Source organism: Myxine glutinosa, chromosome 13 (genome assembly GCF_964187855.1).
Source record: "Myxine glutinosa chromosome 13, kmMyxGlut1.1, whole genome shotgun sequence".
Lineage (NCBI taxonomy): Eukaryota > Metazoa > Chordata > Myxini > Myxiniformes > Myxinidae > Myxine > Myxine glutinosa.
Window position 1 is genome coordinate 20,687,842 of NC_136273.1, and position 22,769 is coordinate 20,710,610.

Sequence of the window (22,769 nt, forward strand, 5' to 3'; positions counted from 1 at the left end):
AAGTTTCTAACTGCGGCTGCGTCACACAATGTCTTCCAAGAACTGTTGCCCGCTGCCTTGCTTAGTTCAGAGAGTGGCGACTTCTTGCTGCACAGGATGCACGTTCCGGACTCAGGTTCAATCTTCGCCCGTTTCGCCTCGACACCGGCCATCTCAGCTGAAAGAACAAAAAGACTGACGTTAGATTACTCCGATATCCGAAAAGCTCGCCAGCTTACATAGACATACTCATCCAAGTCAGTGAACATGTTAGATGGCGCCACAATACAACTCTATAATAGAGTTGTATGTGGCGCCATCTAACATGTTCACTTTTAGTTCTTAAGCCACCCCTCCCCCCCCCCCCCCCCCCTCAGAAATTAATGAGGTCACCGCAACAAATCTCAGACTGAGATATAGAATATAGAATATAGATATAGAATAGACTGACGTCACTTTCGGCACTGGGTTCTGTGGGTTGATTAATCGGCGGGAAATTCCAACTGACATAGTTTCGGTTTGTGGAAAGTGGCATGCCTTTTCATATATTTTTTGTGTACACTCGTGGTGGATGATATGTTTTAGTTTTTGAGTTATTTTTATAGACAGATAAACGGTGTAGCACAATGCATAATTTGGAAAATCATACCAGTGTTGTTTCACTAAAAAAAGTACAAGTCTAATAATAAAATATTGAAAAATATATGATTTTTTTTCGATAATTGATTTTTATAATAATTAATCTAAAACAAAATGCTTCATATTATTTTTTATTTAGACGGTACACATCGGACGTATATTTAGTCGTCAACCGCACATCGATAGCTAGTATAGAAGTCCAGATACACGTGCAACAATGTACCCCACCAAATGGGCATTTTCGAGCTGGGTGGTTTCAAAGATGGCGTCCATCCAGGCACTAAGCTACCGTTCTCAGATGTCCATCACACCTTTTCTGACACTTGAGACATTGGTCTAATGGAAAATCATAATGAGAATTACTCCCCCCGCCGGAGCATTCACTTCAAAATATGGCCGGTTGGCTCAAGGACTATCAGTGGTGACGAATTACTTTCAAAAATTAAATAATTCATATATGCGAATCCATATTCAGATCTTCACCAAAATCGAATAGATTCTTCCTTGTCACACACCCAACCCGTCCACCAAGTTTCGTCCAAATCCGTCCACAACGTTTTGAGATATCCTGCTATGTATCGTTTTTGGCCCAATTTGGCCTTCCCAATGGTGAAGAATCACTTAAGAAATTCTAGTAGCCGGATCCGAATCCGGATCTTCACCAAAATCTAATCATTTCGTCCTTGTGACATTCGCTACATCTCTGCCAAATTTCGTCCGAATCCGTCCACAACATTTTCAGATATTTTGTTCACATAAGAACAAACAAAAAGACAAACAGACAGGGGTGAAAACATAACCTCCATCCACCTTTGGTGGCGGAGGTAACTAAACAAAGGGAAACTACAATACATTCAGTAGAGCGCACACCTCCACCAGGCTGAACAGTTTACGTTTTGTATCCACCGATAGGCCAGATCTGGATTTGGGTCTTCACCAAAATCGAATCAATTCGTCCTTGTCACATACCCAACCTGTCCACCAAGTTTCATCCGAATCCATCAGATAACCTTTTGAGATATCCTGTTCACAGACAGACAGACAGAGGTGAAAACATAACCTTTGTCCACCTTCGGTGAAGGATGTAAAAATGTATGAAAGTTTTCAGCCATTTATTTATTTATTTATTTATTTATTTATTTATTTATTAACAGTGTGCCAGGCTCCTAGAGGAGCTTGGAAACGAATCACGTTGGACAAGAAGACGGTGTACTTTTATAAGAACCACAGAGAAATTATTACAGACAATGGACAAGAACACATTTCATGAAATTTCAACCTTCGAACCCAGGGTCCAAACACGATGAGCTCCATACTCAGGTGGGAAAGCAGGCCAAGCCAAAATGGCGTTGGCGCACCAAAAGTTTTTCTTTATATATCGGCTCCGAACGTTTCACATATCAGGAAAAACAAATCTCGTAACTGTAACGCGACTGATGTTGTTCCACAAAGGTGTGATGTTCACATGGCGTGTAATCTGTCCTTACCTGCTGCGCACACCGATTGTCACAAACACAGGGGATGTTCATGTAAATTAATCTGCTTTGGGTCCGGGACCGGAACTGCTTTGAATCCAGGATATTTTTTCACAACATCAAAATGCTGCCACAAACATCCCCTGGAATGTGACGTCCATGTGACGCTAATTAAGGTCACCCTTATTCATTGACATGGCAACAAAGTTTCCTCCAATTATGTATTTTCTTCTTCCACAAGGATTCCCTTTTCAGATTGTTTGATCAGACAAGGCAACAGGGAAGCCTTCAGGAAAATTCACATGAAAAGAAAGGCGAGAAACGATGGATCTCGACCTGCGCACTCAATTATATTTATGTCGCAGCAGCCATTGCACCACAAAATGGATGCCAGATGCACGTTCGCCGAGGCCCGGAACACTTACAGCAGGTGTTACAGTCTTCCTTGCTTTGGTGTTGATTTATTTGGGCAGGAGCGCCCATGATCACTTAACAGCAGAGCCGAGGACCCGTTCCTGTTCTAAGGAGCGCACCAATGATTATATTTACGATCTGCATTCCTTTTTCTGAGCAGGTAGCAGCAGGATGCCAATATGAAGTTGGGCATTACCACGTGCCGGCGGTCATGCCGTCGTTAGGACTGTGCGGAGCGTTGCGGCGCTCCCACTCCCAACTCTGTCCACTCCCACTCCCAAATCTGTCCCCTCTCTGCCCACTCCCACTCCCAAATCTGTCCCCTCTTTTCCCTCTCCCACTCCCAAATCTGTCCCCTCTCTGCCCACTCCCACTCCCAACTCTGTCCCCTCTCTGCCCATTCCCACTCCCAAATCTGTCCCCTCTCTGCCCACTCCCACTCCCGACTCTGTCCCCTCTCACTCCCAAATCTGTCCCCTCTCTGCCCACTCCCACTCCCAACTCTGTCCCCTCTCTGCCCACTCCCACTCTCAAATCTGTCCCCTCTTTTCCCTCTCCCACTCCCAACTCTGTCCCCTCTTTTCCCACTCCCACTCCCAACTCAGTCCCCTCTCTGCCCACTCCCACTCCCAACTCTGTCCCATCTTTTCCCTCTCCCACTCCCATCTCTGTCCCCTCTCTGCCCACTCCCACTCCCAACTCTGTCCCCTCTCTGCCCACTCCCACTCCCAACTCTGTCCCCTCTCTGCCCACTCCCACTCCCAACTCTGTCCCCTCCCTGCCCACTCCCACTCCCAACTCTGTCCCCTCTCTGCCCACTCCCACTCCCAAATCTGTCCCCTCTTTTCCCTCTCCCACTCCCAAATCTGTCCGCTCTCTGCCCACTCCCACTCCCAACTCTGTCCCCTCTCTGCCCACTCCCACTCCCAAATCTGTCCCCTCTCTGCCCACTCCCACTCCCAACTCTGTCCCCTCTTTTCCCTCTCCCACTCCCAACTCTGTCCCCTCTCTGCCCACTCCCACTCCCAACTCAGTCCCCTCTCTGCCCACTCTCATTCCCAACTCTGTCCCCTCTCTGCCCACTCCCAAATCTGTCCCCTCTCTGCCCACTCCCACTCCCAACTCTGTCCCCTCTCTGCCCACTCCCACTCCCAACTCTGTCCCCTCTCTGCCCACTCCCACTCCCAAATCTGTCCCCTCTTTTCCCTCTCCCACTCCCAAATCTGTCCCCTCTCTGCCCACTCCCAACTCTGTCCCCTCTCTGCCCACTCCCACTCCCAACTCTGTCCCCTCTCTGCCCACTTCCAATCCCAACTCTGTCCCCTCTCTGCCCACTCCCACTCCTAACTCTGTTCCTCTCTGCCCACTCCCACTCCCAACTCTGTCCCCTCTCTGCCCACTCCCACTCCCAACTCTGTCCCCTCTCTGCCCACTCCCACTCCCAACTCTGTCCCCTCTCTGCCCTCTCCAACTCCCAACTCTGTCCCCTCTCTGCCCACTCCCACTCCCAACTCAGTCCCCTCTCTGCCCACTCTCACTCCCAACTCTGTCCCCTCTCTGCCCACTCCCACTCCCAACTCTGTCCCCTCTATGCCCACTCCCACTCCAAACTCTGTCAACTCTGTGCCCACTCCCAACTCTGTCCCCTCTCTGCCCACTCCCACTCCCAACTCTGTCAACTCTGTGTCCACTCCCAACTCTGTCCCCTCTCTGCCCGCTCCCACTCCCAACTCTGTCTCCTCTCTGCCCACTCCCACTCTCAACTCTGTCCCTTCTCTTCCCACTCCCAACTCTGTCCCCTCGCTGCCCACTCCCACTCCCAACTCGGTCCCCTCTCTGCCCACTCCCACTCCCAACTCTGTCCCCTCGCTGCCCACTCCCACTCCCAACTCTGTCCCCTCTCTGCCCACTCTCATTCCCAACTCTGTCCCCTCTTTTCCCACTCCCACTCCCAAATCTGTCCCCTCTCTGCCTACTCCCACTCCCAACTCTGTCCCCTCGCTGCCCACTCCCACTCCCAACTCTGTCCCCTCTCTGCCCACTCTCATTCCCAACTCTGTCCCCTCTTTTCCCACTCTCACTCCAAGTCTGTCCCCTCTCTGCCCACTCCCACTCCCAACTCTGTCCCCTCTTTTCCCACTCTCACTCCCAAGTCTGTCCCCTCTCTGCCCACTCCCACTCCCAATTCTGTCCCCTCTCTGCCCACTCCCACTCCCAACTCTGTCCCCTCTCTGCCCACTCCCAACTCTGTCCCCTCTTTGCCCACTCCCACTCCCAAATCTGTCTCCTCTTTTCCCTCTCCCACTCCCAAATCTGTCCACTCTCTGCCCACTCCCACTCCCAACTCTGTCCCCTCTCTGCCCACTCCCACTCCAAAATCTGTCCCCTCTCTGCCCACTCCCACTCCCGACTCTGTCCCCTCTCACTCCCAACTCTGTCCCCTCTCTGCCCACTCCCACTCCTAAATCTGTCCCCTCTCTGCCCACTCCCACTCCCAACTCTGTCTCCTCTCTGCCCACTCCCACTCTCAACTCTGTCCCTTCTCTTCCCACTCCCAACTCTGTCCCCTCGCTGCCCACTCCCACTCCCAACTCTGTCCCCTCTCTGCCCACTCCCACTCCCAACTCTGTCCCCTTGCTGCCCACTCCCACTCCCAACTCTGTCCCCTCTCTGCCCACTCTCATTCCCAACTCTGTCTCCTCTTTTCCCACTCCCACTCCCAAATCTGTCCCCTCTCTGCCCACTCCCACTCCCAACTCTGTCCCCTCTTTTCCCACTCTCACTCCAAGTCTGTCCCCTCTCTGCCCACTCCCACTCCCAACTCTGTCCCCTCTTTTCCCACTCTCACTCCCAAGTCTGTCCCCTCTCTGCCCACTCCCACTCCCAATTCTGTCCCCTCTTTTGCCACTCTCACTCCCAAGTCTGTCCCCTCTCTGCCCACTCCCACTCCCAACTCTGTCCCCTCCCCTTCCCCACTCTCACTCCCAAGTCTGTCCCCTCTCTGCCCACTCCCACTCCCAATTCTGTCCCCTCTCTGCCCACTCCCACTCCCAATTCTGTCCCCTCTTTTCCCACTCTCACTCCCAAGTCTGTCCCCTCTCTACCCACTCCCAACTCTGTACCCTCGCTGCCCTCTCCCAACTCTGTCCCCTCTGTGCCCACTCCCAACTCTGTCCCCTCTCAGCCCACTCCCAACTCTGTCCCCTCGCTGCCCTCTCCCAACTCTGTCCCCTCTCTGCCCACTCCCTTCTCTGTCCCCTCGCTGCCCTCTCCCAACTCTGTCCCCTCTGTGCCCACTCCCAACTCTGTCCCCTCGCTGCCCTCTCCCAACTCTGTCCCCTTGCTGCCCTCTCCCAACTCTGTCCCCTCGCTGCCCTCTCCCAACTCTGTCCCCTCGCTGCCCACTCCCAACTCTGTCCCCTCGCTGCCCTCTCCCAACTCTGTCCCCTCGCTGCCCTCTCCCAACTCTGTCCCCTCGCTGCCCACTCCCAACTCTGTCCCCTCTCTGCCCACTCCCAACTCTGTCCCCTCGCTGCCCTCTCCCAACTCTGTCCCCTTGCTGCCCACTCCCAACTCTGTCCCCTCTGTGCCCACTCCCAACTCTGTCCCCTCGCTGCCCTCTCCCAACTCTGTCCCCTCGCTTTCTCTCCCAACTCTGTCCCCTCGCTGCCCTCTCCCAACTCTGTCCCCTCGCTGCCCACTCCCAACTCTGTCCCCTCTGTGCCCACTCTCAACTCTGTCCCCTCGCTGCCCTCTCCCAACTCTGTCCCCTCTGTGCCCACTCCCAACTCTGTCCCCTCGCTGCCCTCTCCCAACTCTGTCCCCTCACTGCCCTCTCCCAACTCTGTCCCCTCGCTGCCCACTCCCAAATCTGTCCCCTCTCTGCCCACTCCCAACTCTGTCCCCTCGCTGCCCTCTCCCAACTCTGTCCCCTCGCTGTCCTCTCCCAACTCTGTCCCCTCTCTGCCCACTCCCAACTCTGTCCCCTCGCAGTCGTCTCCCAACTCTGTCCCCTCTCTGCCCTCTCCCAACTCTGTCCCCTCGCTGTCCTCTCCCAACTCTGTCCCCTCTCTGCCCACTCCCAACTCTGTCCCCTCGCTGTCCTCTCCCAACTCTGTCCCCTCTCTGCCCACTCCCAACTCTGTCCCCTCGCTGCCCTCTCCCAACTCTGTCCCCTCTCTGCCCACTCCCAACTCTGTCCCCTCGCTGCCCTCTCCCAACTCTGTCCCCTCGCTGTCCTCTCCCAACTCTGTCCCCTCTCTGCCCACTCCCAACTCTGTCTCCTCGCTGCCCACTCCCAACTCTGTCCCCTCGCTGCCCTCTCCCAACTCTGTCCCCTCTGTGCCCACTCCCAACTCTGTCCCCTCGCTGCCCTCTCCCAACTCTGTCCCCTCGCTGTCCTCTCCCAACTCTGTCCCCTCGCTGCTCACTCCCAACACTGTCCCCTCTCTGCCCACTCCCACTCCCAACTCTGTCCCCTCTTTTCCCACTCTCACTCCCAACTCTGTCCCCTCTCTGCCCACTCGCACTCCCAACTCTGTCCCCTCTCTGCCCACTCCCACTCCCAACTCTGTCCCCTCTTTTCCCACTCTCACTCCCAACTCTGTCCCCTCTATGCCCACTCCCAACTCTGTCCCCTCTCTGCCCACTCTCACTCCCAACTCTGTCCCCTCTCTGCCCACTCCCACTCCCAACTCTGTCCCCTCTTTTCCCACTCTCACTCCCAACTCTGTCCCCTCTCTGCCCACTCGCACTCCCAACTCAGTCCCCTCTGTGCCCACTCCCACCCCCAGACTCCAACCTATTTAATGAGATGGGTAGAGTTTGCCTCATTGCACATCTCCCGGGTTGCATTAATTGCATTTTTTTCTTGTGCTAATTGAAGAAGACAGCACCGCGTCCTCTCCGCTGATGTCTCATCCAATACACCCACTCTTACCTGGGATAAATGCCCTGTGCATTGGACCTGGTTTAACATTCCTCAAAATAGACTATAGCACTTTGAATGGTGAGAATTATGTTGTATCAGATCGGGTGTTGTTCCGGTGCTCGAATTGAGCGTCCAGCTGCACGTCATTTATTTATTTATTTTTTTGTATGCAAGATCGAGGCTCGTGTAAGAGTTAACATTAATCACAAAAAACAAACGGACACATAAAAAACATATAATAAAGGGTGCGGGAGACAAGATGGAGAGAGAGGGAGGGAAGCACACAAGTACAACAATAGAGAACAGGGACATTGGGACATCTGTGGGAGGGAGAGGGCTTGGAGTGGGGCATGGGAAAGGGGGAGGGGTGAGGGGGGGTGGGTGGGAGAAGTAAAAAACACATGGACACTGCTCGAACTTCCAGGAAAGAAGTGGATCTGGGGTGAATTAGTGGGGGTAGAAAAGATCAAGCTTTTGGATGGGGGAAGATAAGAGATGGTGGTGAACAGCTGTTTTAAAGACCTGGAGGGATGAGAGGGATTGAAGAATGTGAGGATGCTTGTTCCAGAGGTGGGAGAAAAGAGGAATGAAAGAGTGAAGGTGAGCAGAAGGTCTTGATTTTGGCAGTTTAACCATGAGAGGGTTGCTAGCAGATCTTGTGCGACCTGTAGGAATATTTGGGGGACAGAGCACAGATATAGCTGGGGGAGCAAGGCCGGAGAGGAGTCGGTAGAACACGGAAAGACCACCAACCTGCCTGCGGTGAGAGAGAGAAAGGCCCTCTGAGTTAGCTTCATCGCGGGAGATTCCAATGATTCTGAAAGCTTTGGTTTCAATATCGTGAAGTCGAGCTAGGTGTGAGGCAGGAGCACCAGCCCAGAGGGGAGAGCAGTACTCCATTGAGCTGCGGATGAAAGCCTTGCCAATCTTGCCAAGTTTGACTTGCCAATCACTAGCGCTTGCCTTGTGATATATTGGCCCAGGTAAGACCGTTTTTAAAATGTATTATTTTCCTTCTCTGCCGACGTTTGCATCGATAACCTTAAATTGCCTTCAGTCCTGGCAAAGGTGTCTCCTGGCTTAACGTCATCCAAGGGATAATACACATTGATGAGTTGCCCTGCCTTTGAAACACCAGGATGATAGTGAGTCAGGATTCGAACCCAGGCTGAACAGCTCAAAGGCAATTGCACACACCTCTAGGCTACCCTCCCAGCCCCTGGATCTTTGAGGCTCAATAAAAACCAAACAATTGAAATTAAACAAACATTACAAACCAAGTTAGTGTTTACAGAATGTCCTTTCCACTGTTTGCTGTCGAATCGCGATGGGCTCATTGCTTCAACATTCTAAGAGGCAAAAATAGTCATGAGGAAAAGACAAACGGAAGAAGAAATAAAAATACATTGAGAAAAGAAGAGGTAGTCAAGTTCCGACAAGCGGAGTTCAAATCGCAAGGTTGGCTCAAAGAAATCATGAAAAGCACAATATCAAAAATAGCATCGGAGTCTGGTCATGTCTGAGCCACAAATGTTTTGAGTCTGACTCTTGATATCTCACATACAGGTCCCTAATACATGTAACCAGATGAAGGTAATAGAGATATCTATTTATTACGTACGCAAATGTCAGATTCCTTCCCATCTTCAATTCGATTGGATACATTATTAATACATTATGATTGGATACATCAATCCGATTGGATACACCCCCTTTCCCATTTCGACACATTATGAGTATATAGCCACGAAGGAATAGAAAAATGAATTATCGTACCCCAAACGGTATTTAATATATAAAGAAGTTTGTTTGTTCGTTTGTTTGTTCGCTTATGCATTCGGACCCTGAAGGAACCAGTGCAACCAAACTTTGCATGGAAGAGGTTCCTCCTGACAACGTGGAGAATTTTCTGTCAACCCTCGACTGATTCTGCAACTGGACCAGACCGCATCAGCCCACGGGTCCTAAAATCCTGCTCTTCCGCTCTTTCACTCCCTCTCTCTGTTCATTCAGAAACCTCTTTCATTCAGAGGAAGGTGGTTATGTTTGGATAAAAATACTTGAAAAAAAAAATTAATCCGATAAATTAATTGGACTTTAGGCCTCACAAGGCTCTTTAAGCCTCGCTAGGGTCTCACATTGCCTGGGGGTTTTTTTTTACCCGGGAGCGATTGAGTAATATGTTTTGTGAAGATCGTATGTTGAGGTTGTATATTGTGATTTGTTGTCAACAACACAAAATTAATTACCATAGTGTTTCACATGTGCCTATTATTAAATCGATTGCTTTACACAGGTTTATGATAACACCTCTGTGTTCAGGCCTCTTGTGAGTATGTTGCTTATACACTACCTGCGTTTTTTTCATGGAGTGACTGAGTAACATGTTTTGTGAAGATCGTATGTTGAGGTTGTAATGATTTGTTGTATATAAAAAAAATCAAATTAATATAAGTTAAAAGAAAGGAAAGTGGCCCAAGCACATTTTACAATGCCCAAGATTGGTAATATATATGAAACCAAAAGGACAGCATTGCCTCAATTTGTCAATCAGGAAATATCTAAATACATAGTTCATCAGGCAATGCCAGGTACTTCAGCTAGTTCCCGATAATTGTGCCTTTTTAAAGTTGTTTATAAAATTGTACTCGTGCTTACCTGCACTGCACACTTTCTCACCTTAATTAGTTTCTGGAGCTTCCATTCATTCTGCTAATCTTTATTCATTATGCATTTTTCAAACATTCAAATTCAAACACGTTCCTATTTACTGTCTCATTGGACATGTCATTTTTCTTTGTTTTATTCACATTGAAAACAATCGTGTCTCTAACGAGTTTGTTTTCCCTTAACGTTTTCTTTTCACTCATTTGTTTTGTCTAACAAGCTTTCATTTCATTGTCCATTCTGAATCTCACCACCGCAGACTACCTTGTACTGCTGTAGCTCAGAAACGGATTCCTCCATTAAACCTTGTGGTGTGATGGTTGGGGTTAGGAGTCCAAGCTGATTCTCCCGATCCAAGGCACATGGCCACGTTGATCGCCGCAGTAGTATAGACACCTTGTTGTGGAGAGATTCTCCTCTTCATTCTTTTTCCTTTTCTATTTCCTCCTCATCCTCCACAGATGGCAGTACTCGAGCGGCAGGTGTTTGACTTCTTGGGCTATCAGTGGGCTCCGGTTCTCGTGAACTTCCTGCAGGTCCTGCTGCTCATTCTCGGCCTCTTTGGCTCGGCCCAGTACAGGCCGCGCTATGTTGTTCTGGTGAGGGACTCCTTGGCGGAGTACCTATTACTACTTACCTTTCCCACAACCATCGTCGTAGGGTCCATGAAGTTAGCACCCTTTTACCCTTTACCTGATTCAAAGCATGGAATGTACCATTACAAAAAGGGGGAGTTGTGCATTCAACCATTTCAAAAAAGGGGTTGAATAAGGTAATGGGTTGAATCAGGTAGGAACCCTAACTGCACTAACCCTAACCCTAACCCCATTAACCTCTTACATTATATTTCTCAGGCCATTACCCAATTCAATCCATTACCCGATTCATCCCGTGTCTTTATTCACGGTGTCCCAATTCCTACCCAATTCAACGAAAGTAGTCGTAATAAGGTTTTATACACACCCCTTTTTGTAATGGTACAATCCACATCTCCCCCTTTTTTGTAATGGTACAATCCATACTTTGAATCGGGTAAAGTGCGCTAACTCAGGGTCATTTTGTCGCATGGGTTAGGAACGTTATGCTTTTTCTAAATGGTATGTTTAGAAACCTAAAACTGTCATTGCTGAAATAGATATCAATGTCGTCTCAGGATCAAGCTTCATTTGGTGTTTATTTGCCTACCAATGCTCTTTTCCCCAGTATAGCAGTACCAGGCATATCTACCTATATATAATTTCACAAAACAGAAATGGAAATTACTTTAACCTCCTTCACCAGATCATTCCTCCTCTTCACATACATGACCTTTCCCCTTCCCTTTGCTTCACCACTTCTTCCACATTGTTCTCCCTACCATCCCATAAAATACTCACTTTTTTCTCTGCAAGATTTGGGTCATAGAAGAGCAAGGTGATGGAAGGTATATGAACTGACAATGGGGTAGCAGGGTTGCATTTGGACACAACAAGCAAGAAAATTAATAAACAGGAAAAGAAAGGAGTGAGGAGACAGAAAGACCACCAACCTGCCTGCGGTGAGTGAGTGAAAGGCCCTCGGAGTTAACTTCATCGTGGGAGATTCCAATGATTCTGAAAGCTTTGGTTTCAACAGCGTGAAGCCGAGCTAGGTGTGAAGCAGGAGCACCGGCCCAGAGGGGAGAGCAGTATTCCATTGAGCTGCGCATTTAGAGGATAGAGCACGGACAAACCATGGGAACGGCATCCATGGGAACTGCAGGAATGTCTCAATAATTCCCCCACTGAGTGCGGAGAGAAAATCGAAGTCATAAAAAGGTTGCTTCGCTGGTACCCAAAGTGCTCTGGGAAGTGATGTCACTTCCCCCAAGGTGAGCATTGTATTTGTCTCAAGTATCCGATGTTATCCCATTTATTTATGTACATTTGGGTGCAACTCCTCCAAGAGCATTCGACCCTATATAATTATGCTTTTCATGCATATCAGTTTGTTTTGAGGTTAAATATCTGTGTCAAAGGTATAATTACGAGATATGTTTCCCTTGTTGTACAAATTGTTCACGTCACTCAATTTACCTCCTCCATTGAGCAGATGAGATGTGATTATTCTTTCCGCCATCAATGCAACGCTATGATGATCTTCATATCACTCTTCCTTCTCAACCTTTTATTGAGGACTCTTTCTCAACCTGTCCTTCGTTTACCTTTGTTTCTTGTGATATGTGCTTAAGGTGGTAGAGTGCTATGAGCATGGGGTGAGCGGAGACGGTATATGTGATTTATTTTCTGTTTTGGGGTTCTTTCGAGATGTATTCAGCATACAATGCTTATCACAAATTGGAAACGATCGAGATTGACTTCCTCAACACCATAGGTGGAGTCCTTTTCCGAGATGTCGTAAAAAAAAAGAGAGATAAATCACTTTTTTTTCCTCATTTGAACCCACTTCCAAGTGTGCAATTGCATCTGTTCTCCGTTACTTAAGCCTATTTGACAAGGCCATGCTCGACTGAACGCTGTGAGATTGCCAATTTCAGAACCGCATTGGGTATGCAGTCCTTTTTTTCCTTATTGTTAGACGCCCAGCTTTTCCAGGCTTCCTCCGGGCCTACTCCGCTTTCCTCGCCATGATGAGCGGCCAGTACCCGGTATCAAAGCGGAGGATCAGCAAGCCGGAGCTTCGAGTTGAAGTCTAATGTGAATGATAGTCCATCGAGGAAAACAAGAGGAAACAAGAGGATCTCCTGCACAAGGAATCAAAATGCTCAGGGCATCCATGGTTGGTGGGTTCGCTCGACCCAAAGCTCGACGTGTCTCTAACGATGGAGGATAGGCACCCGATGCAGTCGTAAATAAGCTCGACACACAAGTTCCTGTTATCATCCCTTACTGAACTGCTGTTGTAATAAAACCTTGGCCATTCCATCTTGAAGGTAGGTACCTCATCCCATCCAGCCATAATGTCATTCTCAAAACTGTTCTATTTAGCATTATAACTGCAAAAAAAAATTGCACCGATACACAATCGTTATTGAAACTCAGCAACACTTTGGGATTCATTACCGACTACATACTAGTTTGTGTGGTTTAGACAAAAATTTGTTCAAGGAAGTGCTGGGAATGATGATATGGTGGTGACGTAGTGCAGCCATGTTGGACCAAATGGCCTTACGTGTGGCGCATGTAGGTAGTAAATGTGTGCGCAGGATGCCAGACTGGATTGAGAATCATCTCAAGAGCAGAAGCGGAGAGTAGGAGTAAAATGGATTATGCTGGGATGGAAGGCAGGAATAAATGAAATTCCGAAGGAGTGTGTTCCGGGTCCATTTTGCATTGCAACCGATAGAGATGGTTGAGACACTTTGGAGGAACTGGGAAATGGAAATGGAAAATATAATAATGGTTAAGAAAAATGGCAAAAACAAACTCTAGGAGGGATTATTCTCTGGGTGCTGAGAATTTCCAGGAAAGATATTTAGGAATATATGTAGAGATCCATTTGTAACGACATTAGGATAAGTAAAAAATCAAAATAGGTCATGATAACACAGTATAGGAATTTGGTTAAGGCCTCATTTAGAATGTCCTGTACAGTTTGGTTACCACATCTGAGGAAGGACATAGAGAGAGATAGTTTTAAAATTGAATTGGAGAACTACCTTGAAGTATTGGTGATTTAGGGGTACATATGGTTGTTGTCGGGAATGGTATAGGTAGCTCAGTATGGATGGCTGATTGTGTACCTGTGTATTGATTGTGATGTCCAGGAGAGGGTCTTGTTAAAATGACAGGCTGAGTCAACCCACCTGCTGTTATTTCAACGACATGACAGGGGCTCAAAGTCAAAAACCTAAGATCCTAACCCAACCGCTTTGACCGTTAAGCCAACACTAGGCATAATCTCAAAGTAGACTTTGGGTAAAAACAAACAGCTAATTGTTCTTTTGAGCTGATGGAGGAGCAATGCAGTAATAATAAATAGCACCGCAAAGCGGGCGTAACCCCTCAGCCCAAGCATGGTGGAAACCAATTTCAAGTTGGCTGCCGTGGCGGCCATATTGAAAATCGCAGCGCGCCCATTTTCGAAAGGAACCTTCCTCTACTCAACCCCAACACACACTGCAAAAAATGGATTTAATCGGACAAGCCGTTCTGCTCGAAATTGACGGAAACCAATTTCAAGATGGCATCACGGCGTGGCGGCCGTGATGGACACCCGGATGGCTGCCGTGGCGGCCATATTGAAAATCGCAGCGCGCCCATTTTCGAAAGGAACCTTCCTCTACTCAACCCCAACACACACTGCAAAAATGGATTTAATCGGACAAGCCGTTCTCCTTGAAATTGACGGAAACCAAAAGTTGACGGACGCCCGGACGACGCCCGTGACGACAATACCCCTTAGGCCGAGAAAAATATATTTCCGGGTTCTGGTCAACGCGCGCATCGATTTTGACCCTGCGCGTCAACAGTTTTTTTTCAGATTTGGTATCGACGTTCGCGCACGGTTCTCCCCTACAAAACTGCGTTTAGTTTGTCCAAATCCAACCAGCCGTTCAAAACATATGAGTAGTTTTGTGTGCCGTGACGTCATGAATCCAAAAGGGAAGTTGCATGTGACGTCATCGTCTTAGTCACGTGACCCTTGGGCGGCAAAACATTGCTTCTGCCACCATACGTAATGGCGGCAATTTGAAACTCGTCTCACATATAAATTGCCCCCTACACGATGGTAAAGAGTTGTTGTGTTGTCGGATGTACAGCCCGATTTCATAAGGGATCGGGCTTGTCATTCTACCGTTTTCCGGACGACACATTACAACGCTAAAACGGATTCATAGCTGCCTGGACTGCAGCTCTCAGGTGAGAATATGGCTCATGAGGTTGTTACCTTCGCTCGCTAAGCGAAAAGCAGGATTAGGCATTTGGTTACGTACATGTGGAGTGCGTATGGCGTAAGTGTGGCGTACCTGTGTACGTGTGGAGTGTGTGTGGCGTACGTGTGGAGTGTGTATGGCATACGTGTGACGTACTTGTGGCGTACGTGTGGCGTACTTGTGGCGTATGTGTGGCATACGTGTGGCATACGTGTGGAGTGTGTGTGGACTGTGGAGTGTGTGTGGCGTACTTGTGGGTCCACACGGGTCCACAGGCAGATGACACAGCCTCAGTTTCTCGCAATACCGCGGAAACGCCTCAACGGGCAAGCTACGGGCATAAACTGACAGGTCTGTCTGATCAAACGACAGCTTTCCCGCCATGTTGTTTATGCCACCCAAGATGGCGGCCGGAACCGGTTGCCATGGACGACGCTCACGTGTTGCAAGGCCTCTATCGGCTGGATATTGTCATTTATTGAAACGAAGACGTTCTTTGTCGGGTTCATGTGAAGCAACCAGAAGGCCTAAAGAGCTGCGGGTGGTCTCGTTAGTTAGGACTGGATCCTATCTCGTTTGTCGTGAAGTTGTAAGTGTCTGTGATAATCTGGTGGACTGGGAGAAGAGATCGTGGGAGACCATCGGCCTGTTAGACCACTTGCGCATGCGCAGTGTTGACGCGATCGACGCATTGGAATGTTTGACGGTACGGCGAGGCGATCTCGAGAACGAAATGGCAGTCTATAATATGCTTGAAGAACTTAATAATTTTCAAAATAAATACATTTTAAAATAACTTAAGCTTGTGTTCATTTTTTACAAAAAGGCCTACCAGTCCCATTGGCTGTCTTTAATTTCTCTCTGGACGGCGCCACAGCAGATGAGGAGGACTGCAAGGCATGGGGACACAAAAAACCTCTATCCATGCTTTTCCATGCACAAATCCATGCTTTTAAAAAAAAGAAAAGAAAAAAAAACCGCATCACCGCATCAATTCTGGAACTTTGGTCTGACCAGAGACCAGCAATATATATTTTTTGGCCTTAGCCCAATTTGGGCTGAGGGGTGAAAACTAGAAAGCATCCGAAAATGCAAAGCCTGTCCATCTCCGCTTTGCATTCAGACTTCTGCTTCTTCCATATGCTAAGCATGACGAAAACAGCTAAAACTAGAAAGAGCAATCGGATTGCAAACCCTCGCCAGGATGTCTTCAGTGGTTTTAAGGCTTTTGTGTTAAAACAAATATGGCGGCCGAACCACGTGACCGATGACGTCATCATTATTAATTTTTTTCTCCACCAATTTATCCATAGATGATGCTCAATAAATTTCATCTTAGATCAGATTAAGTTTTGTACTTGAGGAATTATGACGTAATAACAGAGGCACCTATGACATCATCATTAACATATGTTATTCCACATGGAGAGTTCTTTACAATGAACCATGTCTCAATTTTTTCTATGCAGCGCTTTCGGAGATATAGAGGTGCAAATGTTTTCGGTTTTTTTCAAGATGACGGCTCAACCACGTGACCGATGACGTCTTCATCATTTTTTTGGCACTCAAGATGGCACTCAAGAAATTTCATCTTGATAGGATGAAGTTTTGTACTTGTCGAATTATGACGTCATAATGGAGGCACCTATGGCATCATCATTAATATCTTTTATTCCACATGGAGAGTTCTTTACAATGAGCCACGTCTCAATTTTTTCTATTCAGCGTTTTCGGAGATATAGGGGTGCAATTTTTTTCGGTTTTTCCAAGATGGCACCCATACCACGTTCCCTATGACGTCATAATTATTAAAAATATATATACCGGTGGAGTTGCACCAATGGTGAAAATTTCCTGTCAATCGGACCAACGGTTGCGGAGAAAATCATATTTATTCTGTGCGGACAAACAAACAAACAAACAGACAGACAAACAAACAAACGACTCAAATGCAATACCCTCTCCTCAGGCGAGGGTAAAAATACCCAAAAAAGTTTAGGCATCCCTGGCCTTTTGATCTCAAGAGCAATAGACTTCAGTGCCCCCAATGTGCAAACCCTGCTCAGTTTTCAAGTCGATCAGATGGGAATTGACAATTTTGTGACCAAGACCTTTGATCTTTTGAACTAAAAAAAAAAACAATCAGCTTCGAGCGTTTGTTTGGTGAATCCATTCAGTGACACAACATGCAAATTCTGAAAATCCCAAGTCAATCGGATCAAAAATTAACGATTTTACCTTGACCTTTGACCTTTTGATTTAAAAAAAAGGCAATTTGTATCTAGTTTTGGTGAACCAATGCAGTGACCCAATATGCAAATTCTTAAAATTTCAGGTGAATTGCATTTTGACGATTTTATGTGACGTTGCCTTTGACCCTTTGACCTTTTCACCAAATTATTTATTTGTCTTCTCCATATTCTAACAATAATGCTTTTTTGAATATTTGATCACAAAAGCCCAAATGTTACTTTATGATATGTAAAATGTTTAACGTAAAAAGTTACAGCCAGAAAGACATACACACAGACATACAGACAGACACACAGACACACAGTTTTGTGATTGTATAACAACTATTAAGGTGATTATGACGACTGTAATCACGTGATTTTAAGCAAGCACCACCAATACGTGACTTACGATTCGAAATGACGTATGAATTCTAAAGGAGGTTTTTTGCGCATGCCTTGTGTGTGTTTTCATGACTCAGTTCTCCTTACCAGACACTTATAACTTGCCGGTACTATTGAGTACTCTGTAATTAAAAGTCTTTTAACATAATTTTCAGTGTTTCGATGAAAGAGTGGCAATTTCGAAGTGGTTAACCACAATTGTTCCATTCAGGAATGCAAATCCGCCTCACGGAAATATAGGAACATGAGAAATATTCCTCTGAGAGGAGTAGGATTCCTATAATTTCCTGTTGGTACAAGCGAACAGTGGCAGTGGATATAACACACACAAACACACACACACACACACACACACACACACACACAATCGGACCCCGACATTCATGGGGGATACTTTCCTGAAAAATGCCGCGAATGTGGGGGCATTGTTTCAATGGGAAAATGGGGGAATAGGTTCCCGGCGGTTCCAGAATCACGGAAAATACATGATTCAGCTAATTCAGCTAATTCGACGAAAAAAATCCGCGAATGGCAAGGAAAATAGGCGAATATCGCGCCAGGGTCCCGGCGGTTCCTGAAACACGGAAAATACATGATTCAGCTAATTCAGTGAATTCGACGAAAAAATCCGTGAATGGCAAGGAAAATACGCGAATATCGTGCCATTGTTTGAATGGGATAAAGTGTGATAGGTTATAGGTTCCCGGCTGTTCCTGAATCACGGAAAATACATGATTCAGCTAATTCAGCGAATTCGGTGAAAAAATCGCAAATGGCAAGGAAAATCCACGAATATCGTGCCATTGTTTGAATGGGATAAAGTGTGATAGGTTATAGGTTCCCGGCAGTCCCTGAATCACGGAAAATACATGATTCCGCTAATTCAGCGAATTCGGTGAAAAACTCGCAAATGGCAAGGAAAATCCGCCAATATCATGCTATTCTTTGAATGGGATAAAGGGTGATAGGTTATAGATTCCCGGCGGTTCCTGAATCACGGAAAATACACAATTAAGCTAATTCAGAGAATTCGGCGAAAACATCCACGAATGGCAAGGAAAATCCGTGAATATCGTGCCATTGTTTGATTGGGATAAAGGGTGATAGGTTATAGGTTCCCGGCAGTTCCTGAATCACGGAAAATACATGATTCCGCTAATTCAGGGAATTCTGTGAAAAACTCGCAAATGGCAAGGAAAATCCGCGAATATCATGCTATTGTTTGAATGGGATAAAGGGTGATAGGTTATAGATTCCCGGCAGTTCCTGAATCACGGAAAATACACAATTAAGCTAATTCAGAGAATTCGGTGAAAAAATCACAAATGGCAAGGAAAATCCGTGAATATCGTGCCATTGTTTGAATGGGATAAAGTGTGATAGGTTATAGGTTACCGGCAGTTCCTGAATCACGGAAAATACATGATTCCGCTAATTCAGCGAATTCGGTGAAAAACTCGCAAATGGCAAGGAAAATCTGCGAATATCATGCTATTGTTTGAATGGGATAAAGGGTGATAAGTTATAGATTCCCGGCGGTTCCTGAATCACGGAAAATACACAATTCAGCTAATTCAGAGAATTCGGCGAAAACATCCACGAATGGCAAGGAAAATCCGTGAATATCGTGCCATTGTTTGATTGGGATAAAGGGTGATAGGTTATAGGTTCCCGGCGGTTCCTGAATCACGGAAAATACATGATTCAGCGAATTGGGCGAAAAAATCGCAAATGGCAAGGAAAATCCGCGAATATCATGCCATTGTTTGAATGGGATAAAGTGTGATAGGTTATAGGTTCCCGGCGGTTCCTGAATCACGGAAAATACATGATTCAGCTAATTCAGCGATTTCGGTGAAAAAATCGCAAATGGCAAGGAAAATCCGCGAATATCGTGCCATTGTTTGAATGGGATAAAGTGTGATAGGTTATAGGTTCCCGGCAGTTCCTGAATCACGGAAAATACATGATTCCGCTAATTCAGCGAATTCGGTGAAAAACTCGCAAATGGTAAGGAAAATCCGCGAATATCATGCTATTGTTTGAATGGGATATAGGCTGATAGGTTATAGATTCCCGGCGGTTCCTGAATCACGGAAAATACACAATTAAGCTAATTCAGAGAATTCGGCGAAAAAATCCACGAATGGCAAGGAAAATCCGTGAATATCGTGCCATTGTTTAAATGGGATAAAGGGTGATAGGTTATAGGTTCCCGGCGGTTCCTGAATCACAGAAAATACATGATTCAGCGAATTCGGCGAAAAAATCGCAAATGACAAGGAAAATCCGCGAATATCATGCCATTGTTTGAATGGGATAAAGGGTGATAGGTTTTAGGTTCCCGGCGGTTCCTGAATCACGGAAAATACACAATTCAGCTAATTCAGAGAATTCGGTGAAAAAATCCACGAATGGCAAGGAAAATACGCGAATATCGTGCCATTGTTTGAATGGGACAAAGGGTGATAGGATATAGGTTCCCGGCGGTTCCTGAATCACAGAAAATACATGATTCAGCTAATTCAGCGAATTCGGCAAAAAAATCGCAAATGGCAAGGAAAATCCGCGAATATCGTGTCATTGTTTGAATGGGATAAAGGGTGATAGGTTTTAGGTTCCCGGCGGTTCCTGAATCACGGAAAATACACAATTCAGCTAATTCAGAGAATTCAGCGTAAAAATGCATGAACGGCAAGGAAAATACACGAATATCGTGCCATTGTTTGAATGGGATAAAGGGTGATAGGTTATAGGTTCCCGGCGATTCCTGAATCTCAGAAAATACATGATTCAGCTAATTCAGTGAATTCGGCGAAAAAATCGAAAATGGCAAGGAAAATCCGCGAATATCGTGCCATTGTTTGAATGGGATAAAGAGTGATAGGTTATAGGTTCCCGGCGGTTCCTGAATCACGGAAAATACATGATTCAGCAAATTCAGCGAAAAAATCGCAAATGGCAAGGAAAATCCGCGAATATCGTGCCATTGTTTGAATGGGATAAAGGGTGATAGGTTATAGGTTCCCGGCGGTTCCTGAATCACGGAAAATATACAATTCAGCTAATTCAGCGAAAAAAATCCACGAATGACAAGGAAAATCCGTGAATATCGTGCCATTGTTTGAATGGGATAAAGCGTGATAGGTTATAGGTTCCCAACAGTTCGTGGTTCATGAAAAAGGCTGCGAATGGCAACAACTCGAAAGTCTGGAACCATAGGGCAAAATAAGTTATTCATTATTTTTTTCGTTTATTTTTTTTTCATTTCCAGACTTATGGGACATTGATGTTCCAGACTTATGGGACACTCTGCATAACCCACGGGGCATAACATATTACGCAGTAGGTGATAGATGCGGTGAAGCGTTTTCATTGTCTGAGGGCTTGGATGATGCCATATGGAGCAGCTGCTAATTGCACTCATAGATGCGGTGAAGTGTTTTCATTCTGTACAGTAACTCACAGGGGATTACGTATTACGTAGCTGGTGGGACATCCCACGAAGCTATGTTTATAGTGCGAATGGTGGGACATCTTGCGAAGCTCGCTTGTAGTGCGGCTAAAAAAATTTTTATGTGGCCGCGAAAACATGATGCGTATGGCCGCGAATGTCGTGGAAGATGTGTTTTTTTGCATACGTCCAGCTGCTTTATGCATGGCTGGTGAAGATATGTTTTAGAACTGTTATGCTCACGGTTCATGGAAAAAAATTTTGCACCTCTGGAAAAACGTGAATACATGGGGTGTGGGACAAAGAGCCATGAATGTAGAAGCAGGTCGCATTTTATCAACCATGAATACGCAAAACCTGCAAATGTTGAGACCACGAATGTCGGGATCCGACTATTTATAATGACCCTCACAGCCCATTTAGCTCCCACTTGCACCCTCCCCTATCCACCTCCTCTTCCCAAACATGATTAATAGTAAATATTATCATTTTAAACTTACCCTGTGCATTCACAAGCACCATATATGACTTTCGATCGGTGTTGAGAAGCACCCAAACCAGGCACGGTGTCTCCCTCTGGGAAGTCTGTCTGAATGTTAGGAATGACGGCATCGTCTTTCCAATTGCAGATATCCATTAAATATATCACCAAGCCTGCCATGCTCAGGTGAGTTAATCCCACAAGGTTCAAAATCCACTCACTGACAGGAATGATCTGGGAGGTCAGGTAGAACGCTGCCATCCACAGGCCTTACTCAGGACCACATCATCAGGAGTTTTTGCAGTACGGGCTGCATGATATCAACTTTTTGGGCGAGTTGATCAGAAAATTAGCCAAATATTTTGGTGTGCAGAGGCACAACCCCTGTCTTTCTCAAGTACTTTTACAAGTATTTTTGGCTTATTTTAGAAGCTCTGTGAGCCATTTCAAGTAACAATCTTTATCTGGCACACAAGATATATGTTCCCTGTTCCCATAACCGTTGTTGCTAGGGGTTTCTGTGCATGCGTACCGAGCATTCTGAGCAAATTACATCATTTCAAAGATGTATTGTCTTCCCTAATTGTTTTTGGACAGTTGCAGACCATGCGCCAAACAGGAGAGATTGCATTTCCAGCTTGTTTGCACCATGGTCGGTATACATGGTGCACCCGGGCTAGTTTCAGACCTTTCTAATGATCCATCATTTTTGCTCGGAATATCAAGAGGCTTTTTTTTTTTCTTCCTGATGTATTTTCTGCAATCTTTTCTTTGTTGGATAAAAATGTGTGAGGCAAAATGAGCATTATAAGTACAAACAACTCTGATGAATTGTGCCAACGTAAGGCAAATCCGAAGACTCATTTAAAGCTCCAGACACTTGCCAGTTAGGTCTTTCTAACAGGAACCTCTTATAGCACAACCATTTTGCCTTCAGGATAGTTTTACTCCCTGAGGGTCTCTGCATGAGGTATCTTTGGGGTTTGACCTTTCCAAGATGAACGGTTGCCCGATATCTGCCACACTCGGGCCTCAGTTCTGGCGTGCCCGGCACAAAATGGTAGTTTGGTTTTGCTGGTTGTGGAAGGCATAGAATATGGCTTTGTACAAATTGCTTTGGTTTCTATGTTTACTCAGTCTGACAGGATGGTGGAGAGGTAAGGCACCTACCTTTGAGTTGTCTAGCCTGGGTTTGATCCCAACCCGACTCTAGATTTGGATCACAAGGTGCTCTGTCCC

General features: G+C 46.4%; 1 protein-coding gene across 3 annotated transcripts in view; it reads left to right on the top strand.

Moving 5' to 3' along the window:
- Nucleotides 1-22,769, top strand: part of LOC137438682 (sodium/potassium-transporting ATPase subunit beta-1-interacting protein 3) — a 208,347-nt gene that overhangs the window by 108,932 nt on the left and 76,646 nt on the right. For all 3 annotated transcript variants that reach the window (XM_068133926.2, XM_068133925.2, XM_068133924.2), the window contains exon 2: nt 10,566-10,703. In XM_068133926.2, the coding sequence (XP_067990027.1) occupies nt 10,566-10,703 (138 nt within the window). The remainder of the gene's footprint in view (nt 1-10,565; nt 10,704-22,769) is intronic.